This window comes from Lissotriton helveticus, chromosome 7 (genome assembly GCF_964261635.1).
Source record: "Lissotriton helveticus chromosome 7, aLisHel1.1, whole genome shotgun sequence".
Taxonomy (NCBI): domain Eukaryota; kingdom Metazoa; phylum Chordata; class Amphibia; order Caudata; family Salamandridae; genus Lissotriton; species Lissotriton helveticus.
In genome coordinates, this window is record NC_136068.1 from 913707635 (window position 1) to 913731685 (window position 24051).

The window sequence follows — 24051 nt, forward strand, 5'->3', positions numbered from 1 at the left end:
TCTACAATGATGTAACAGCAGACTGCGCTCTGAAATTCAAAAAGCAAAAAGGAATCCAGAAGCAATTGAAACAATTGACAGAACAGCATCAGGCTACTTCATCAACTTCGATGATTTTTCTGAGGATCCGAATGAACCTGAGGAACAACCAACAAAAAAACTTTTAAAATCAAAACAAAGGAACTCTTTCATCAACTAAAAGAAACCTATCTGATTTGTCCATGGATTGAACTTTGGGTGGCTCATACTTTGGCTCATCATGGTACTATGCTTGGGACATTTCATTGAGGGAAAATATGTTACAATGGACACAGCAAGTCAGAATATCAACTTGGTCCTGAAACCACACAAGTCTTCACACATCGAGAAAAGAGAACTTTCTTCAGTAAACTTCACAGCCAATCCTATACCCGGTGGGGTAGCATGGGACAAAACTGATTACGAAATCTATGGTCCGGTCGAGCTCCTGAAGTATCCTCATCAATTCAAGATTTCATTGAGTGACTTTGTAAAACCAAGCACATTTGCTGATGATTGGGACTTTGACAGTATTAATGATATGATGTCAGATCTAGTGATGTCAGCTAAATTTACAGGACATGATTATTTACAAGGTTCATCTAATTATGACCAGATGTATTGTTATAACCACTATGGTAACCATTATCTCCATAAATCAGCTCAACCTAGAAATGTTTTAAATTATAACCAATGGGAACATTGTGCAACTCCACCAAAGGAAGTTCAAAAACATTTTATGAAAAATGTTCATACTTCTCAGGGTTTAACACAAGTGATGCAGAAACGTTTTATTTTAAACTGTTAAATAAGACAGGAATGAAAAACATGCTTACAAACACAAAATGAATCTATTCAGAATCATTTTTTGACAAAATGAATACATTCGGTTTTGATTTCTGGAACAATAATATTGAAACAAAAACGATCTGGGGTACAAAAGATTGGCAAGTGCAAGGTATAGAATCATTATTTAGAGCCTGCATGATCCCAGAACAAATTATATTTTTGAATGATACAATTCAACAGACAACCTGTCTTGGCCTAGCAAAAATTAAAGACTTAAACAAACCGTCTATTCCGAAACCAACACCCGACAGTAATAGCACTACAGATGTTGAGATAGACGTATCCCATATTTTGAACCAAAACAGAACACATCCTGATTGGAAAAAATGGTTGATCTGGCCCACAGACACAAATAACTGTCAAGATAGATTCCTGCACAAAACACAGGGGTTCACATTGACCAGGCCAGACCTTAGATACTCACAGAGACAACATCCAGGGATAGTAACTACTTACAGTGTAGGGAAACTCTGCCTTGAATGGCTACAGACATCCACACTGGTTGAAATTAAGCAACACTTGACTTTACTTAAAGAAGGTGCTGACTTGCGTGATTTCATTAAAGGACCACGCAAACAGCGTCAAAAACGTTTCATAGCGGCCTCTATATATGCAGCTTACAACGAAGCTTGGAAAGTAGCTCAAATTGAGACAGCAGAAAAAATACGGGAAATTGACCGTGTTAATTTGGAAAAATCGCTTTCTGTTGTAGACAATGGGTTAATGACTCTGTCTTCCAGAATATTTCACTGGACAGTATTGTATCATCTGAAATCGATATAATAGAGCAAGACTTACTGATGTTGCAACACGGTCAGTCACAACTGCGTTCTATTGTACAGCTTGGCTGGACGTTACAAAATCTGCGTTCAGGCTACGTGCCTTGGCATTTAATCAACACGACGTCACTAGTCACTATCTTTAACCTTACTGATACACAAATCAGCTTGGCACAAAAGGGTGCAGAGTATACAATTCTGAGCATTGAAAAACTTGAGAGATTACCATTGACAATGTCAGAACGACCTGTCATTGAATGGATAATACATGGGATTATAACTATTCCGATAACGACGTTCCAGTTTCGATACTGCCAAAAATCTATACAGGCAGGCCAGTATGAAAGGTTGGGTAAAGGATACATTAAGTCAACATGGAACTTACCTTATACACACACATGTTACAGTAATAAAGGACAAAGTGTATTTCTTAGTGGTAATAATTGTGAAAAATCACTAAGTGGTGTACTTCTGTGTCAGGGTATAAGTTTACATGGGGCCTGCGAGGGGACTTCAAATAACCTTTCATGTCACCAGCTCGGCACAACTGCAACAAAAATAGAACCATTCTTTAGAAGACTTTCTAACGGGAGTTACATTCTAATTGTACATCACAGATGTTGTGGCTTACTGCCATGAAAACCTTATCTAGTAAGCGTGACTTCCATGGTCACTTGCTGTGAGCGAGTATTGTTTCCAAACGACACTCCAGACAGGGAGGGAAAAATTTGGCCCAGTTTGAAAATCTCTTCTATTCGAATTGATACTTTAAGCAGAATGAAGACTGTGCTCCTACAGACGCCAGTTCGCTTGACGTCATCAAAAGAAACGTATGATCTCCAAGTTGCAAGGACAACAGGAGAGATACATGCATTGTTATCAACAAGTTGCCCCCTACACTTCGCAGAAATGCTAAACGAAATCTTAAACATTTCTGATACAAATGGTATCGCGAGTGTATTTAAGACCGTTTTTTCGGGACTGTTAACCCCATTCAAAGCAGTCCTGGGTATTTTTCCAAACTTCGTCCATTCCATCTTTGGCGGACTTCCTCTCCTGTTGGGACTCGTAGCAGGCATCCTATTTTTGCTACTCTTGCTTCGTTATGGCAAGCCATGTCACAGACAAGACTCCAGCAACAATGGAAGAAACGATCCTAGCTATACGCTACCGGGACCGCATAACTAAAGTCCTTGGATTAGCCCGGCTAAGAGATCTAAATATGACCTGGTTTCTTTCGTTCAGACCCATATGGCAGAACTGTGTCTTACCTGTATTGAGATGCATGCTATGCGGCGAAGAATGCGTGTTGGACACCTGTCTTACACTACAATCAGAAGTACCATTGGATGCAGATACTTTGTTGGGTCCAGTAAAGGCTCATGCATTGTGCTGTCCCCAGCGGCTACCTATCCTGATGACGGCATTCGTGGAGACTTCACCACTACGATTGAAGGGTAGTGAAGTACAGGATGAAAGCAGCATCAACCAGGTACGGCCTTCTGTAAGCAATGCTGATCAAAACATCACTGAAAGCGAACATGCGCACGACTGCATGGTAGCGACATTTTCCAACTTGGTCGAACTTTCACCAGAAGCGGTAGACTGTTTTTTCGAGAGTCTGTCTGAAATGATGTTTTCACCAGAACAGAGAGAATGACTTTAAGCAAGATTGCACACAGCGTTCCCTGATCTCTGAATTTGGCCTTCGGTTTTAAAAAACAAAGCTACTGACATTTTTTTCCTTCTTCCCCTGAAAACGAAAACTTTTTCCCAAAACCAAAAATATTTACCTTTTGGCACTTATCTTCTGCTTAAAGTAAAACTATTCCTAGAGAACAGAACTTCTATTTTTAGGAACTCTAGAGACAATACATTACCTCAGCCTCTAGCGTATTTACAAGTAATTGTGTTTATATGTGATGGAGTGGTCTCGCACTTTTTTCTGTATTAAGAGCCATTTCATGTGTTATTTTCGCAAATCATTCATGCTGAGTTAAATTGTGCATCCTTTTTTTTGAATGATTACACTGCTTGAATGCATACAGTACCTATACTCATTTTCGCGCATTTCGAATATGCCTATTTTCAAATGCAAAAAATGTATTTTGGGGTGGTTCAGTATACACATGCACTTTTAGTTATGTTTACTATTTATTAGGTTAGTAAATATGGACATGAATTTGTGGAGTGGGTGTAGTGTGTTTATATAGGGACCTGTATCGATACTCCAATTTCTGACCCTTGTCCGGTTATAAATCACTAATATCCATACAACGGCACAGAAACCAGTTTCATAAATTAGTCATAGCGCATGCTGTCACATTAAGCAAGCACTATTCCTCCAGCCCCCTAGAAAGCACACCAAGTTCTCTAAACAAACCAAGCCTCCAGAAAACCTGGGAAATCCCCGCTGCTATTGTTTTGATTTTGTTCGAGAACTCCTGTAAAGAATGTAAGAACAACCAGTTCTTAATTGACGTCTTATGTCCATCCTTACGTCAAACCCGGCACCTTTCAGGTATAAATATACCGACGCTGCCCTAAGCAAGGACACGGTGGTGATGAGCTTGGAGCAGCGACTACTTGCCGGAGAGCCCAGCTGATGCGAGATGCCCACGGACGCTGCCCCTCCCTCTTTGACGCGCTGAGGAAAGACGCTGTCTTTTCTCTTGCCGAGAAATCCAGCCTCCAGCATTTCCAGCCCACCTTCGCGGGTGACTGGGATATCGAGTCCTGAGACAGAGATACCAGCCCTCCTACCTTCTAAATCCCAGGTACTGAACTGACTAACCCCTTACAGAGAATTCTTGAGTCAGATTCTTGGCAAAACAAACTTAACTTAAACTGCTACTTACTTACTCCCTCCCACGTATTAGGCTTAGGTCAGGTACACCGGGGTAGGCGTAGTTAGAAGCACCAGTTGAGTACGATTAGTCAATGTATATATGTATGTATATCTTTTATCCATTTTAAAGTATAATATGGCTAAGAAACCATATCAATGCTTTTACAGTATTATTTTATAATCCTGCTTTTACTGTATGCACTTTACTTAACCTTAAGTATTGCAACTGTAGCGATTCATTTCTCTTGTATGAGAAAAAGAGACTGATCAATAAATAACACCTTTTATTGAACACGCCCATCTCTTCTTTCTCTACAATCTGGTGAAACTAAGTATGCATGTATTGACTGAGTAAAATAGTTGTCTTTTGTTTTCACACGACTCTAGAGATATACTCTTGATTAGGGAGAGCAAAGTTGTCATGTTCTATGGTTGTCAGAAACTAAATCCCTTCTTGTCTATCCAGGGAGGTTAAACTCCTCCTCGCCTATGCGAGAAAGTTTCTAGTGAACTCTGAGCTAGCTGGCACACAAAACTTAAGTCTAATATCAACAGTAGAAGACCTAGTTAACCTCTGTCCTACGTCTATACTATTGAAGATATTATTCCAATGCGCAGAGCCTATTGGGATAATAGGAACTACACTACAGGTTTTCGATGGAGATCTCACACCCCGGCGCTTAGATACCTCTATGGGTGACAGTGCAGCACTCTACAGATGCTGATTGATTGAGTGACCCAGATCCCTTTGAGTTAACTATCACCTATATTTTGATAACTGTCAAATACCCAGTGCATCCTTCTCATGCGCGCGCATACATGTCATAAAATGCCCAGTATTTCCTTTCCATATCGTATATTCTGGTTGTCCGGAATTCTGCATTTGTGCATCTACTGCCTAATTATGAATTTGCTACATTTGCCATATAATCCATAATCTTCTGCATAACTCACAGATTTTAACAAAAAAAAGTTTCAAACACCCATTTATCAAAATTCTTTAAATACGCCACCCCATGTGTTGATGCTAAGGAGCATGACTTTTGTTGCTCAAAGGCAGGTCATCTTTCGTAGTAAATTGCTGTATTTAGGTAGCTAACAGATATTAGTGGCTGAAACCTTTGCATTTAGAGTTAACATGTGTAAAAATGACACAATAGTGATTTTTTTCAAAGTCAAATAAAAGTTGAAAATGTGCTCCAGTTGGAAGCATAATTCTAGGAGAGCTATTTTCTGAAATGCTGTCCGTTATGGATAGTTATCCAGCCAGGCAAATGCATCCGAATAAAAAGTTTGATTCGGACCACCAGGAATTCATTTTCAGTGATTCTGTCAGTAAGCCGTCTTGCAGGTTTCTTTCTTTTTAATGTGTCTATTGCATTCTGGGCCATCCTATAACGAGCTATGTACATCCAGTATTAGTAGCAGATGTCCTGTTGTGTTTGTCCGAATAAAAACATTTGAACACTAAACGTTGCATCGCTTTGAAGAAAGTCAGCTGAGAGGATTACAAAATGTTGCATTTTTTTAAGAATGTGATATTCAGATGAATCTCTCAGTTCAGATTTTGCAGTGAATGGTTTGACAGTGACATCCGTAAAGCAGATTTAAATGTAGAACGCATTAATTGGCTTAGGACAATGAAAAAAAAGAACCGGATAAAGGACTAAAATGAATCGGCCTTGCTTCTGTAGTAGACTTGGCTAAACCCCAGCTATCTATAGGCAAAGCCCTCAGCAATGTGATGCTGCAGATGCCTGCCTCCAACATCTGTCTCCTGTGCTGTAGGCCAGTGAGAAAATGAATTTTAGAATCCATGCAGGGATTTAATCCAGCATTTAATTTTATTCACTTACCAACGAAGTAAATGTGAAAAAGGCAAATTGTTGTGAAATCTATGTTAAGACTCTAAATATAAAAGCGGTTTGGTTGTGCAGAGAATACGTAGTGCTGCCTCGTCTAATTTACCTCTGCATCTGGGGATGGTGTGGGAAGGGAGAGTAGGAGGAAGGTATTCACATGCACTCAAAGCCTGTGTGGGTATGTACGAATAACCCATTAGCTTGAAAAGCTTCAAGCATTAGGAGCAAATATCTGAAGAATGTATCAATGTTGATGAGCTTGAATGGAAATGCCATATGTAGTAAGCGCTTACTTCCAAATTATTACGTCTATCAAGATTTATGGTGGTGAGCAATTTAGCAATTTATGCAGCCAATCCGTCATCATCAGCTTGGCATGGGAAGGCATCACGTTTAGAATGAGAAGTGCTGCAAAGAATCTACCACAAATAATCAAACAAACTAAGGGCTGACTTTGAAGTGAGTGGTACCTGTATGGCTTTTACACTGAATATCGGAACCAAAAATATTGTGGGACAAAATATCATGTCAAAAATATAGAGGAGAAAAATATTGTAAATGTTTTCTATAGGTACATAAAGTTTTACTACACATAACTTCCCATATATGTACCTTGACAATATATATATCATCAAGTTACGTAAATGTGGAGTTAAGAATAGTAAATCTATACTTACTTTTTTGCACTTAACTTCTTGATATTTTGGCCATCTTATTTACAAGCACATTGCACCATTTTTATTTTTTACGCACCTGCGGCGCAGTGGGCTTGCCCATATTTACAAAGCCAGGTAAAGTCACCCTGCATGATTTTTCATAGTCTTGTAAATATATGCTCCTCCCATGCATTACTTTGCATGAAAAGGGCATTACATGGGTGTTGCCACGGGTGTCCCCATGCAAAATCCATGGAATTTGAGGCATTCCAAGATTTGCAATATTTTGTACAACTGGGAATGTGCCAGACTTCTGCATCTCCCAGGAGAGGCGTAGGAATGGTGTTACGAGGAGCAATACTTTTATTTTTTCCCATTTTTTCTCTTTCTATGCTTGCTGCATTCTGGAGTACACACAAAAAGAGGAAAATGCCATTAAGGGATGTTTTGTGCCCCTTCCGCACCAAAACAATCATCTCCGCAGCGCAGGCACCCTTGCAAAATGACGCAAGGGTGTCTGTGCAGCCATTGTACACCAGCGATGGGAAAGCACAGGGATGTGTTGTATAATTGTATTACTGTTAATACGATGCTTTAAAAATAAAGCAACGCAGTGCAGCTTACGGCACCGCGCTGTGTCATTTTCGTGTAAATGAGGCCCTATTTTTTTGGTTACTGTTAGAGCTGGGGGTCTCTAGTTGGCAGAGATAGGTACCACTGTTCAAATAGGGACCCTTGCTTCTAGTCAGGGTATGGAGGAACCACTCTTTAGATAACCCTTGCTCACCCCCTTTGTAGCTTGGTACAAGCAGACAGGCTTATCAAAGGCAATGTGTAAAGTATTTGTAGCAACACTCACAGTAACACAGTGAAACACCACAAATGGACTCCATAACAGTTTAGAAAAATAAAGGTATTTAATCTAAACTAGACAAGACCAAAACGACAAAAATCCAACATACACAGTTCAAGATATGTTTTTTAAAGAGTTCTTAATGGTTGTGTCAAATTAATCCACAGTTGTGTTAGAATAGTTCACAGTTGCGTTAGAATAGTTCACAGTTGTGTCACGTTTAGCCAACAGTATCTTTAGTTGCGACAAAGTTCCAAAACAGAAGCTGGTGCGGTGGAAAACAAGCGATGCATCACTCCTGAAACCCTGGGGAGGCGATGCGACAGCCCCGCTGGACGCAGCGGGCGTGTTGCAACAAATCCGGTCTGTATGGGGAGGGAGGCGATACCTTGTATGGATTCCGGTGTGTAGGTTCTGTAGGGAGCGTCTCGCAAAGGCAAGATGCGATGATCTTCGGAACGGCGACGATGTCAGGTGCGGCGGCGATGTGTGGCGCAGCGTCGATCTTCTCCTCTCGCGGCCCCTCGATGCAATGGCTCTGCGGCGATGTTCACAGTGATGCGAGGCGGTCCGCAAGCAAGCGGTGCGGCGATCTCACCCAGCGACGACAGGCTCTGCGATGATACTTACAGCGATGGTACTTTTCCCACACCGGAGCGATGCGTTACGCAAGGAAAGGATGCGTTGGTTCTTGCAGCGGCAACAGGCGCTGCAACAATCTCGATCTTCGCGGCGGCGTAAATTTCCTCGCACTGACGGGGATGCGCTCCGCAAGCGAGCGATGCGTGAAAATTTGCAGATAGTCTTAGTTTCTTGTTCTCCAGCTTTCCAAACAGCAGGCCAAAACTTCCAGATGCCCCCAGTCGGATTCAGCACGCAGGAAGGGCAGAACTCTCTCAGCAGAGTTCAGGGAAAGCTGGGGGTGAAGTCCTTTTGTTCCTGGGACTTCTTAACAGGAGGCCAGCTCACAACAGGCCCTTGGAGATCTCTTCAAGCAAGGGGATAAAGCAACAACAACGTCCTTCCCCTCTCCTTGGCAGCAAAGCAACTGCAGGTCAATCCAGCAAAGCAACAAAAGGACAGTCTTCCTTCTTCAGTCTTCCAGCTTTCTCCTTGGCAGAGGTTCCTTTTTGATTCCAGGATGATCTAATTTTCTGTAGTCAGGGGTCCTGTACTTATACCCCTAAAAAGTCATTGTTCCCTTTGTGCAGGAGGGCTCTGAACCCGGTCCAAACCAGTTCTGGAGCACTCTGTTTACATGACTCCTTCTTTCCTTTCTCAGTGCAGAGCAGAAACATCAGACGTCCCACAGGAGGTGAAGCCAGCATTGTGGAGGGAAAGCACAGCCCTGGAGCACTTTGTTGACATGATCCCTTCTCTCCTTTCACAGTGCAGGGCAGAGACATCAGATGCACCACAAAGGGGTGGAGCCAGCACTGCGGGGGGCAGGCACAGTCCTATGCAGGTCCCAGGTGCAACTTCTCCCTCCCATCTAGATGCAGATCTCTCTATTCGCCACTGGGCGGACTCATTCTGTCTCCTGGAATCCCCCAGCCCTGTCACTCACAAACCAGACAGTCAATTCACAAACAGGCAAAGGCACACAGAAAGGTCAGACAATAGAACAGCCACTTTCTAATAGTGCTGTTCTCAAAAACAGGATTTAAAACCACCTTTCCTAAAAGATGTGCTATTAAATTCTGAGTTCAGGGATACCAGCCTTTTATGTCCTACCTTGCTCCTAAGGGAAGATATGCTGGTAGCCACTGTAGAAAGCATTTCCCATGATAGCCTATGGGCAAGGTAGCCTTACAATAGTGAAAAACGAAAATGGCTGTCATTCACTACCAGAGCATGTTACCTGCACTAGTACATGCTCTACCGTTCACATACACTGCACCCTGCCCAAGGGGGTACCTTGGGCCTTCCATAGGGTTGACCAATGTGCACGGGAAGGGTTAGGCCTGGTCAGTGGAGACACTGACCAGGAGGACATGGCAGTTCACAGACTGCACACAGGCACTTTGGTGGCAGGCCTGAGACGCCATTTTAGGGCTACTCATGTGGGGCGCACAATCAGTGGTGCAGGCCCACTAGTAGCATTTGTATCACCAGCCCTGGCACACTCAGTGCACTTTACTAGGGACTTATTGGTGACACAAATATGCCAATCATGGATAACCAATTACAATAACAATTTACACAGAGAGCATATGCACTTTAGCACTGGTAAAATGCCCAGAGTCCGATTGCCAACAACCACAGGTCAGGAAAAACAAGGGAGGAGGAAGCAAAAAGTTTGGGGAAAACCCTGCAAAAAGGGCCATTTCCATCAGGTACGATATTCTGTCAGTGATCTGCCAGAGGGATGATATGATAGTGGTCATTCTTCCACAAGCTGGAAATCCATCAACAGTGGAGTTACAACCACAAATCACTAGATTTCAAGATTTCACCTCCCTCTAAGACAACCCCTTAGTCAGGAGTGAGCACGCAACTCATTTAGGTAAATTCACAGTAGTGTCTTGACAGTGGTCATCAATCTAGAAATTACCTGTTAAGTTCCAACATGTGATTGCCATATGTTTACTCTGGTACAAACCATTAACCTTTCCTCTGGTCATGGAAGGCGAGAAAAGATGAGCCTTTTCTGAAATTTCAGATTGGTATTTAAAAATAAATATCATATTACTACCAACTGCAAAATAAAGAAAGCTGTAATTTCCATCCTCCTATGAATGTGCTCATTTTCAGTGGGGAGGGGAGCATTTGATAGGGCAAAATCATTTTAAAAAAATCAATACCCCCTTCTATCATGTCTGCCCAGATATAATTCCAGACTTTAACATGTTTAGACTAGGAGGACCTTGCTACCAGAAAACCTTCTAACAAATTGTGTCCTCCTTTTGGTAACTTACTTTGGAATTGCGTCTATGTGTTTGAAAACCCTGAGTTGCATTGCCTGCCCTTGGCCAGTCACCTGGGTATACCCAATTGTAATGTTTTTATCTGACAGTTATGCAGGTGTCAGACAATCACACTTATGCAAGTAATTTGCATTTCTATTCCCATCTGGGTTTTGAAAGCATTATAATAGAGTGTAAATTACATATCTATGGTGAACATAAATCAACTTGGAATCTTCCTTTTCTTTTACGAAACAGCATCTAATTTGTAATGCTGCCAAGAGAACCCTATTGCCATGCATCACCTAAACACAGGAGCTCTTCCATTATCAGGGAAACGACAGGGCCTCTCGCAATACATTACAGGGATGCCCCAAAAGCGGCCGGTGGTGAGAGTGCTACTGGACGGTGGGGCGGGGTTGGAGCAGGGTGTTGGGTAGTATACTATGGAATACAGTCCAACGGAGGTAAGTAACCAAATAAATAAATAAATAAAATGAATTTTGTTGTGCGCGCTGCATCCCATTTGGCAATGCAGCGCGTGCAATGACATTTGTTTTATTTATTTATTTGTTTACTAACCTCTGTTCAGTTGTATGCCGTAGTTTATTACCCCCCACCCTGCTCCTCCCCTGCCCTGTCCCAGCGCCCGCAGCACTCCCACCACCGGCCGCTACTGGGATGCCCACCACTGACATGTAAATGCCAACTAGAACCTAAACGGGAGCACAATCCAAGGTTACAGCTCTTTCAGGGGCGTAACACAGGCCCCCGCAGCCCACGTGGTGCGGGGGCCCCCTCTGCACTGCACTCTGACAGAAGACCTCCTAATTGAACCCAGAGGGGGCCCCTCTACATACCTTACAGGGAGGCCCCCTCACTTTTCGTTACGCCAGTGAGCTCTTTCAACTCATGATGCCCTTCAGTAGGGTGATCAGGAATCCCAGATTTTCCAGGATGTTCCCCAGTTTTCACCAGCTGTCCTGGAAGATTTTGCCAAATTCGACTTATGTCCCAGTTTTCAAAAAGGGTCAGCTAAACACAGTGGGAGGCACAGTTTTATGTGTTCCAAGGCAGGATTAGACAGCAGCTCTTATTAGAAAGCAACTTAATTAACAGGTATGATACTGGGTTTAAAAGTTATATTTTTTTTCTTTCCTTAGTGCCACATTGTCTGTGCTTCTATGTTGACGAGTTTTGTCCTTCTGTGCTCCATAGTTGATGTAAAGTTGGAGCCCTTGTTCTATTTCTGCAAAATAATTCAGTTTTTTGTTTTTCAAAATCCACTTTCTCTACCCTTTCACCCCCGTTTGTGTTGTTCTCATGATATTCAGTAAATTACCAAATGTTTACTTACCATACCATAAGTCAGGGGTAAGGTCATAGTAGAGCATGGTGAAAAATGAACGGAAAGAGAGACAGATAGCGAAAAAAAGAGACTCCTGGCCCATTGCTTATGATTCTATGAGTTTAAAATGTGGTGGGAAAATGCAGTCTAATGCATATTTATGATCTTTTCTGCCTAATGGACTAAACTGAGAACAATCATGTGTGTCCGTCGAAGTCGATGAAATAAAAGGTAACATGTTCCATGTAAGAATTTAGTTATAACGTAAACATACTCAAGTCAAGTCAAGTCAATTAATTTATATAGCGCGCTACATACCCAGAGGGTCTCAAGGCGCTCGAGGAAGGGTGGGGAATTACATGTCGAATATCCAGGTTTTAAGTTGCTTTCTGAATGCTAGGTGGTTCTGAGTGAGGCGAAGGTGAATGGGAAGTGAGTTCCAGGTTTTAGCCGCCAGGTAAGAGAAAGATCTTCCTCCCATGGTGGTTTTGTTGATGCGAGGTACAGCAGCAAGGGCTTGGTTGGAAGAGCGTAGCTGGCGGGAGGGGGTGTAGAAGGAAAGTCGTGTGTTGAGGCATTCGGGTCCAAGTTCATAAAGTGCTTTGTGTGCGTGGGTTAGGAGGCGGAATGTTATCCTCTTATTGACGGGGAGCCAGTGGAGGTTTTTCAGGTGACCAGAAATGTGGTCTTTACGCGGGATGTCTAGTATGAGTCTGGCTGATGCGTTCTGGATGCGTTGGAGTTTTTTCTGAAGTTTTGCGGTGGTACCGGCGTATAGGGTGTTTCCGTAGTCCAAGCGGCTTGTAACCAGTGCGTGGGTGACCGTTTTCCTAGTTTCGGTGGGGATCCAGCGAAATGTTTTTTTGAGCATGCGAAGAATGTTAAAGCAAGATGATGAAACGGCGTTGACTTGTCTGGTCATCGAGAGTGAGGAGTTCGGGATGACGCCCGGGTTCCGTGCGTGGTCCGTCGGGATGGGTGCTTTTCCAAGGGCCTCTGGCCACCAAGCGTCGTCCCAGGCGGAGGGGGAGGTACCTAAGATAAGGACTTCTGTTTTGTCTGAATTCAATATCAGACGGCTGTGCTTCATCCACTCGGCTACTTCTTTCATTCCTTCATGTAGGTTGGTTTTGGCGGTGTTAGGGTCTTTGGTGAGTGAGAGGATCAGTTGAGTGTCATCAGCGTAGGAGATGATGTTGATGTTGTGTTGGCGTGCGATGGCCGCGAGGGGGCTCATGTATACGTTGAAGAGGGTGGGGCTGAGTGAAGATCCTTGTGGCACGCCGCAAATGACTTCAGTGGCCTCTGACTTGAATGGTGGGAGGCGGACTCTCTGAGTTCTTCCGGTAAGGAACGAGGTGATCCATTCCAGAGCTTTTCCTTGGATTCCGATGTTTCTGAGGTGTTGTAACAGGGTGTTATGACAGACTGTGTCGAAGGCTGCGGAGAGGTCGAGGAGGATGAGGGCGACTGTGTCTCCATTGTCCAGTAGAGTTCGAATGTCGTCTGTTGCTGCGATGAGTGCGGTTTCAGTGCTGTGTTTGGCTCGGAAGCCGGACTGTGGGGAGTCGAGGGATTTGTTGGTTTCGAGGAAGGCGGCGAGCTGGTTGTTGACAGCTTTCTCGATGACTTTGGCCGGGAATGGAAGGAGCGAGATGGGGCGGTAGTTTTTGAGTTCGGTGGGGTCTGCTGGGGTTTTTTCAGAAGGGCGCTGAGTTCGGCGTGTTTCCAGCTTTCCGGGAAGGTGGCGGAGTTGAGGGAGCAGTTGATGACATCTCGGAGGTGTGGTGCTATGATGGAGTCTGCTTTGTTGAAGATGTGGTGAGGGCATGGGTCTGTAGGGGATCCTGAGTGGATGGAGTTCATCAGGCGGATGGTGTCCTCAGTGGAGATTGGGTTCCAGTCATTAAGGATGTTCAAGGGGGGTGAAGGTACGGTGGAAGGTTGGGTGGGTTGGTCTCCGGGTTGGTTGTCGAAGCTGTTGTGGATGTCTGCTATTTTGTCGTGGAAGAATGAAGCTAGGGAGTCGCAAAGGGTTTGAGAGGGAGTGTTGTCGTTGGAGTTGGCAGTAGGGTTGGTGAACTCTTTGACGATGTTGAATAATTCCTTGCTGTTGTGGGCGTTGTTGTCTAGTCTGTCTTTGAATGCGGCTTTCTTGGCAGTCCGGATCAGTTGGTGGTGTATGCGGGTGGCGTTTTTGAAGGCGTCCCTGGTGCTGGTGTTTGGGTCTTTTTTCCAGGCCTTCTCAAGGGAGCGACAGAGTATCTTGGATTTCTTAAGATCATCGTTGAACCAGGGGGCGTTTTTGCTGCCTAGTTTGATTTGACGTTTTTTCAGAGGTGCTAGGTTGTCAGCGCTGTTGGTTAGCTATTGAGTGAGGTTAATGGCTGCTTGGTTGGGGTTCGAAGAGTGGGCAGGGGGGTTTTGAAGAAGCGATGAGGAGATCTGGTCGATGGTGATTTTGTTCCAGTTTCTTCGCAGAGTAGGTTGAGGATGGTTGTGGGTTGTGGTCTTTTTGTAGACAAAGTGAACGCAGCTGTGGTCCGTCCAATGGAGAAATGTGGTGTGACTGAAGGAGATGTGTTTGCTGGAGGTGAAGATAGGGTCGAGTGTGTGACCTGCGTAGTGAGTGGGGGTATTAACAAGTTGTTTGAGTCCGAGGTTGGCGAGATTGTCCAGAAGGGTGGTGGCGTTGCTGTCGTTGCTCTTTTCCAGGTGGAAATTGAGGTCTCCCAATAGAATGTAGTCCTCGGAGGGGAGGGCGTGTGGGGTGATAAAGTCAGTGATGTCTTCATTGAATTGTTCACGGGGTCCTGGTGGTCTGTAGAGGAGGGTGCCTCTGAGTGTGTTCTTGGGGTCGGTGTGGATCTGGAAGTGAAGGTGTTCGGCGCTAGCGAGGTTGACGTCTGAGCTGGTTGAGATGCGGATGGAATTCTTATGGACGATAGCGATGCCTCCTCCTCTTTGGTCGGTGCGGTCTTTTCGGATGATTTTGTAGCCTTCCGGGATGGCAATGGTGATGTCTGGGGCTGAGGAGGCGTTCATCCATGTTTCTGTTAGGAAGGCGATGTCCGGATATATACATACTATAATGTTTGTTTCTGCAGTGAGCATACTATGTCTAAACCTCTCACATGTTGATGTAAAAATAAAATTGTGACACTCCTTATATCCCTTTCTTTGTAGAATAACTACCACAGCTGCTTGCATGATGGACCTTCGGAGATATCCGCTTGATGAGCAGAACTGCACATTGGAGATTGAGAGTTGTGAGTACCTCTTGTCCCTGTGCTGGGACCAAATACTCTGTATAACCAAATGCATGGTGTTTCCTGCCCTGTCTAGGATTCAGTATCATTCTTCCTACTTTATTTTATCATTATAATTTTATTATGTGGCAGGACATCTTCCTGCATTGTTCTGATCACACATCTACTCCGAAAGAAAAAGTTTGGGGCATCTTTCCACTTTTGTATGCATCAGGACAAAATGTGATGAACGCCGAATTAAAGTCCCAGAAGTTCATTAGAAGGTTCTTACTGCTGATGACTTTATATCCCTATGAATAAGAGGAAATCTTACCAAAGATTGCCCTCAGACCATCTCTAGTAAAGAGTTGTAAATGGCGGCAACAACTTTCATTGTATCAGCGGAAGTTTGTGTGCTCGATAATGACTCTTTAAAGAAAAGGACCTGCTCCCTGTTATGGCATGTGTTGCATAGACAGAAAGACAGGTCGACATTCTTGCTCCTATCTCTAATAATGCTGAGCAGATTCCTTGGTGCTTCAAGATAAGAATGGCCACACTGGTTGCAGATATCACTGTACCATTGCGCATGGGCCCAGTATGCGTGACAGCGACATAACTCCTAGAATAATGGCATTGCTTTCATAATCAGTAGAGCCAGTTTTCATGGTAATAAAATTAAATACACATTAATATCTATTGCAAATATTCCACCATCACTGATAAATATTATGAAGCATTTTGCTGCCACTGCAGTTGTCCATTCCTTTGATAAATCTCAGAGTTGATCCGCTGTTCCTACTAACAATACATGAGGCTGTTATTTTTGTGTGCCCACTAGCAAGGTGCTGCCCATGCCTAGGCATAAACATCACCACATTACCACTGTCACAAGAGCTGACAGTAATTTCCCTTGATCACAGTGGTAGCCAGGTCAGTAAGGGAGAATGGTGAGGCAGATATCAGTATGGTGGTTCAAGATGTTGGTGTGATTTCCATGAGCCCCTGGGAGATGGGGCCTGATATATCCTCTGAGCTGTCAAGCCCCTCCACCGTCATTCCACTACACTAGGTAAGGGAAAAATCAGGCAGAGAATTCTGGCATGAGTTTGTTACCTTGTGGGGTTTGTTTTGCACTCGGGTTGAAGAGATAGTGATAACACCATCTTATTAAAACTATAAGCCTCTCACCTCCATGTATTAGCTGGCAAGGTGGTAGGCAGCAACACCTTGCTGAAGGAGGCTACTGCCTCCCTCTACTAAGCTTGAAGTCGGAGTAGTACTGTGAGTGCACTTAAGCAAACTATCCTCTATAACGTTCATATGCATTTCTTCGCTGAAAGAGTCTTTCCAGTATTTCTGGTGCCCCTATTGAATTTTCTACATTGGATGTCTATGTTTTGCCGTTTACCTGTATCACAATTGCAGTTAAACTGCTTGTTTATCCAAGGCTTGGCTTGACAGTCTAAGTTATTAATTACCAATGTATTATAGCCATTGTGATGACACGGGTGGTACTAACATCTTACTCCAGTGTAACTCTCAACACTGTCAATTTAACATCTCATGTGAATAATTGTCCTTACATATTGCTTTTGTAAAACATCTGATAGGTACTTTGATCCACTAAGAGCTCATCAACCATGTTTATTAGGGCTTGTTGAATGTAGTTACATTTTAACAGAACAGTGTCTCCAACCTTATTCAGTAGCAGCATTTTCTAAAAAGGAACTTCTCACAATATTAGCACCAACTTCCCCTATGAACCCATAGTTGAAGTGAATTCTAACAAACCAGTAATATTTCTTTATGGCATCCTACGCTCCCGTTGCAATGTGAAACTTTCTTTGCCTTTTGAAAAGACTTTGAGAGATGGATGTCAGTAGCTGACAAAGTCACTAAGGGCCATATGTATCAAGCAAAATTGCGATCGCAATTGCCGAAATTGTATGAGGCACATCTGCGTGCAAAATAAGGATTCGCAAAATTTAAGATTCCTTATTTTGAAATTGCATTTAAGGAATTGCAAATTTCAAGTTAGTGGTAATTTGCGATTTCTGTGAAAAATTCACTTTTTTGCATTTTTCGAAAGTGCAAAGTGAAGTACATACATGCCCTTAGGGCATGTATGCGTGCCATATGTGCACCCATGCTTATTTCAGGTGTGCAACAGGGTGTCCTTTTGACACCCTTGCACCCTTGAAATTGCATTCTCAATTTGTGATTCACTAATTGCGAATCTCAAATTGAGAATGTCTTCCCATTCATTCCTATGGGCCTCTAGGCCCATAGGAATGAATGGGGAGGTATTCCTTAATTGCGAATCGCAATTTGAGATTCACAATTAAGGAATATGTAGGATTTGCAAAATGTATTGCAAATCCTACATACATAGCATTTTGCGATTCTCAAAAAGCGATTCGCAAAAAATCACTATTTGAGAATCGCAAAATGACTTTTTGATACATATGGCCCTAGGTCTCCATTACAGGCAGCTTTAGTTATCTGTTGATCTATTCTTTCCAATACATTAGATATACTTAGAGTGAGTTTTCACCAGTCTCGTGCACATGATTGAATGACTTTGTTGTCCTTTCTCCTGATTAAATGGTTTATCTCCTACTTCCGGTGTTTGTCCCACCTTGGATCATTAAGGTCTCACAATGTTTTGATCGGATGAGTTGTGTCTTTCCACTGTTCTCTTTAAAAGACCAATTTTTCTTTTCTTTCAGCACTCCATGAGTGTTCATGTATTTCCTTTATCTTCCTGCCCCTCTGTCCCTGCTCTGTTTCTACTTTTTAAACTCCACACTCAACCCCCATTGCTCCCTTATCCATTCTTTTATTATTCTGCAATCCTAGTACTACCCCTGTCCATTTTTCTTTCATGACTGCCTGACATCTGCAAAGCGGAGCAGGACAGCTCACTTATTTTTTGTACTCCTGCACAATTTCTTTGTTTACTGTTAATTTACTGTTTTGGACTGGCCACCGGCAATGTGTCATGAGACATCCTCATGCAGGAATCATGGTGCATTCACATGCATGCATACTCATCTGCAGCCATCTTGAAATGGATTTGTGTTAACATAAAACCAATTCCAAGATGTCCACCCATGTGCCTGCATGAGTGTTGTTGCACATACAGGTGCTACATTTGTTGTGTAGTAATACTGTTTGGGTACTAATAATAATCTGCAGAAAATGGATCTACACTCAAATGTATGTGTTCACTTATATGATGTTATTGCCTTTGAAACTATTATGCTATCACCTGCTAAAGTGACTTTTTTTTTTGGCTTATGCTATATATGGCCTCAGCTATGCCTCTACAACATCTTATTCAAAGTGGATGACTCACTATGCACACTAATTGTTTAATATTTCTGCTACGCGTATTCATGCAGTACATGTTTGTTTATTTCCAAATGCCTTTGTTCTTGAAGAATATCATTGACACAGTAATATTTCAGCCTTCAAGATTTCTTCTCTGTTCTTTCTGGATTGCATTCATTCACTTTAGATGTTTTGTAACTCATTTGTTCTGCCATCTCTGAATGATATTGGCATAGAGGACTGACTAAATATTCATGTAGTCGGATAGTGGTTTGGTGGTAAGGCAATATGAAGTTCTTCCTTTTAATTCTCAGATTTGCTGAAATTGTGTTTTTTTGCTCACACCATGATAAGTCTGCAGTTTTAATGCTGCTCTATGAGAAGATTTCCTATATAAACCCCTCAGATTTGTTGGTGGGCCACAGACCTTTACGATGCAACTAGAGATGATGGTTGATTTCTTATTGATTTTGCTGCTTATTTGGGACTTAGAATAATTCTTGACTTTGCTTATTATTTTGTATTGCCCTATTTCTGAGAGCCTTCATGGCCCTTAATTAATGCATCTGCCATTAACATTTCTGTATTGTACCCAATTAAACTTTATAATGAATCTTTCTTTAAAGTTTGTATTTCAACCCTAGAACTCAATTGTGGAAACTGTCATTCCTTAATTGACTGTATTTATTTTTTACATGCTGTTTTGTACGTATTAATTAAATGCGGTGAAAACGCATTTTAAGTACATTTCAATGCATTCGCAATGTAAATGATTTCGCAGTATAAACTTGCAAAGTAATGGTCATTGCAAAGTAAAAACTTTGTAATAATGCCATGCGTACTAATGGCTTGCGAAGTAACATCATTTTTTCGTTTTGAAACTTATATTGGGACACATTGCCTCATGACATTGAGGTAGAAGACTGCGCTGTGGGTGTGCAAATAAGGTTCCTTTTGCGTGTAAGATTTTTGGGGCTCCTCGCGCTCACACAGGCAAATGTGTCACGATGGTCTAGTGGCAGCCGCGGCCCGTGGAGGGAGTTACGGTGGGGCAGGGAGGCAGGGAGGGGAGAGGCTGGGTGGAGGATGCTAAAAACCGGCATATGGATAATTGCAGGTAAGTAAACAATGTAATTAATAAAACGAATTTCGTAGCACGCACTGAATCGCATTTTGCGATGCAAGGCGCACTACCAATTTTGTTTTATTAATTACATTGTTTACTTACCTGCAATTATCCATATGCCGGTTTTTAACACCCTCCACCCTGCCCCTCCCCGCCTCCCTGCCCCACCGTAACTCCCTCACCGGCCGTGGCTGTCTAGTGGCCACGTTCCCATCAGCTTAGCTAAAGCTAACAAGTATTGGGAAACACAGTCACATAACATTTTACTGCAAATACCTATTGGCTTTACACAATGATTTTTATAAATGGCTTGCTACTTAGTTCAGCTTGGGCATGTTAGCTTTTACTTTGAGCCCCCAAATATAAGATGCTGCTGTGCCTTAATGATAATTCGTAAACTCACAGGTATGGATGTGCCCAGATTCTGGGGGAGGAGGGTGCATAATTATGGACTGCAGGGAGTACTGTGCAGGATCTGGATGATCACGGGAAATGGATACTCAAATTAGTTATGTCTTCCAACATCTCTGATCTTGTGCTTTTCATCTTTTCATTGAATGTCCCCAGTAAGGAAGAAACCCGTCTGTGAGAGGTTGTGTTTGCCGCCTTTTCAGACGAATGTATAAATCACCTACACTGTGTTTAGGAGTATGCTATAGATGTAATGTACCCTATTATCCTGTTTATGCAGACATAATAGCTTGACTTCGGAACAAAGGTCAGGCTCTCCTCACATATTCAAGCTATCTCTGCCACTGATTGAAATGTACGACTATTTTTACTGCTGTGTTCTGGGCTTTAAATCAACCTAATTAAAATATAATGTGCTCTTTTCTGAAACCTATGTAGGGAATGTTCAGCTTAAAGTTCAACAATTGTTCATGGGTTCATACTTTTTGGAATGTATCCTAATGTTGGTTATTAAATGTTAGTGAGTAGTTATCCGTTTCAATATTTTTTTTCAAATTAAATGTTAATGCAAAAACAGCACACGTTGAAATAAAAGGAACACAAAAATAAGAACTCGTTTTAAAAAGAGGAAAAACGAAAGATAAGGCATCGACTGCACAAAGTGCTGGCAGATAATGTAGACAGAAAATGTATCAGAGAGAATCTATAATTCCTCCTGGTAAATATTTAGCAACTAGACACTAATTTTAAAGAAAGACAAATCAATTGTCTTTCACTCATGAAAGGATAAGCTTTTAATCTCTAAATTCCTTGGAGTGACGAGAAGCCTAGTCTTCCCCTTTAAATTGATATTTACTGAGCATAAACCCTCATTTTAGAGTCTTGAAATGTGGCATTACATTGTAGAAAAGGCACCATGTTTTTTTCTGGAAAGAACCGAGGGCACTTTCTCTAATAAAAGGTTATATACCAGTTCCTTCAGTGACTAGGTCCCAACAGTTCCCATAGAGGGGAGAGTCAGTGATATCCAAAGCAATCAAATGTGTATGGTATCAGTGAGGGAGACAGGAGAATAGATACTCAGGGCCATATTTACCAAAAATTCACTCAATGCAGCGCAGCACCCAACGAGGTGCTGCTACTGCTTTGTATGTGTGCTGCACAGTGCATAATTGGAAAAGAAAGGAGAAGTAAAAAAATTCTCCCGTTAGTGTCTCCTTCGAAGTGGCATCCACTTTTGGAGCTAAACCCTGTCTACAATTTTTGTAGATAGGATTTTACATCAAAAGGCATGGGTAGTTGCATGGGAACACCAATGTACCACCCATGTAACTCCCCCTTGGCGCAAAGTAACGCAAAGCAGTGCTTCCTGCTGCTTTGCAATACTTTTAGGGTACTTTCAAGAACAAAACTTTTGTGCTTTACTGTAAAGCAAATTCCTCAAAAAACTGTCCGTGCTGGTTAGCATCATAGATAGTTGAGTTAGCTGCTTCATAATAGCAAAAAGAGACAGGTTGGGGATGCACATGTGTGCCATGCATATAAATTACATGGTGTGTGAATATTGTTGTATTAGAATGTTTGCATTGGTAAGGAATCTAGCTGCCGGAATCGATTGTGTCACCACACTAGGACAAATTTTCGCAACACAATCTCTCCCATTTCTCAGATATAGTCTGTTGACTTTTGTAGCATGTATTAGAGAGGACAAGAGAACTTATGCATCTTCCATAGGTTTCAGACAGCTCTTTTGCTACACCACTTTTGTATTTTGCTGCCTGGTAAAATAAGGAAATAATCAAAGCATAGAACTGAAAATATTTTTAAAAAATGGGTTGTAGTATAGAGTGTCCTTAATACTTCGAAATATTTACAAGTATGTCCTGTGCCTCCCAGCATCAACCAATTTGGCGGCCTACTGACAAAGGGATGTTCGAGTATAGAACTTCACACACTTGTAGTACACTTTTACACACGTTTACGTCCCTTTATTAATTGGCCCGAAACATCTAAAATGGGAATGAAGTGGCAATATTCAGAGAATATTTACATGCTATTAGTACATATAGAAAGGACTATGGACCTTCTGAGCTTTTACACATAGGGAGTTAGATGCTTGAGAGCTGATTGACAAGAGCATGTAAGTACACATAAAAGAGTACTGCTGCAATACTACTTACTGTATTAATAAATGCTTTTGTGAATCAACCCCATTATCCGTAATATAAGGTAATTTCAATTTGTACCGAATTGAGGTATGAATATCTATCTCTCATAGATTGAATTGGATGGCAATATCTTAGCAATCTTTAATTTAAACTGATTGTCCTGCTTTCGTAATAAATGTGCAGTGGGATTCTCGTTAAGGTGCATATGAATTGTAACTAAATATTGAAAGCAAGGATGCATAGGGTTAATTGTCACGAGCCAACTGCGGGCCCATTATGCCTAGTTCATGTCTCTAAGGTACCAAGTAGGCATACCTTTGAGATGCTTAGAGAATGATCTTGCAATAGAACTTCATAGTGCCTGTAAGAATGTTCTGCGAGACAAGCCTAGATGTTCTAGCTTTGACGAGGACCCAACAGAATGGAAACTGAGTGAGGGAACTTTTAAATGCATGTTGCTCGTTACAAATGTGCACTTTGGAAGGCTGCCATGAAAAACATATCATCTAAAACCATGTTATATGTTAGGTGGGATAATATTTTCTTCACTTCTGCACTAAAACATGCACCTTGCATAACTCTGCATGGTCCTGTGCACAAATACTTTTCCTTTTCAGCGTGCTCATTATGAACATTTGGAACTAAACACAGTTATCCATTTAAACCGAACACGAGCAGAAGGTCTGTGTAGTAGGCAAAGGCCCCTCCAGGAGCCAAAAGACAGCTACGTGGACCAAATAAGAAGGGAAAGCACAGCAAATGGATGGATTTCTTGACAAATCACCAGAGTTTCTCTCTCAAATCTCTCTTGGAGAACTGCAGCATCAGCAGCAGTGGTAGACATGAGAGGTGGCTTTGCTCTTCAAGCAGCAGCTTTTGTGTACACAGGAATGTGATAAAGAAAAGGACATCTAAGAAAGTCATAGTAAGACTAAGAAACGAGAAGAGGGGTGGCAGTGGGACTAGTGTGAGGATGCTGCAGATGTTGAGGTGAGATTGCTTGTCTGCTTGGGAATGTTGCTGGATTAGAAATTGAAAATGGTGAGATTGGTGGATGGGCATGTTGCTCACTCTTATTGTTAACTCATTAACAAGTTATGTTTCGAGAAGGTCTGATATTCTAATATTTTTTCTGAAACTATCTTTCTCTGTAACGTATTATCCCCATTATGATTCCCCTATTACTTCCATATGACTTCCCATCTTTCTCACCATCATTAGATTTGTCTTTTATACTGTTGTCATTCATTTGACAATTAATTTCCCTCTGAACACCTTAAAAAGAGAAATCCATTCTTTTTCTGCTCTGCACACCTATCCCTCCATTCTATTAACCTTGATATTCTATTCCTAGTACCAAAAAGATCAAAGTATTGATGAACTTCCCATGGGGCTGAGTTGCCCATCTATACCAATACCATGGCAGACAGGGTTCAGATATTCATGATCAAAAACATCTACTCTCAGCTATTCCTTCAAAAGTCAGGTAATTCGGTAACAACTTAGGGCCTGATTACGATGTGGACAGGAAGGGTTCCGACCGTCGGTCGGAGCCCTCCTGCCCACATAGTAATCCCAGACTCGGATTCCCTTCTGACCGAGCAATTTTGATAGGCTCAGTCGGATTGGAATCCAAATCAGTC

The 24051-nt window shown here is 42.2% G+C and overlaps 1 protein-coding gene across 2 annotated transcripts in view; it reads left to right on the top strand.

The window, feature by feature from the left end:
• The window catches only part of GABRB2 (gamma-aminobutyric acid type A receptor subunit beta2), a 933998-nt gene that overhangs the window by 480160 nt on the left and 429787 nt on the right, over window positions 1–24051 (top strand). For both annotated transcript variants that reach the window (XM_078653411.1, XM_078653410.1), the window contains exon 5: window positions 15306–15388. In XM_078653411.1, coding sequence (XP_078509537.1) covers window positions 15306–15388 — 83 coding nt within the window. The remainder of the gene's footprint in view (window positions 1–15305; window positions 15389–24051) is intronic.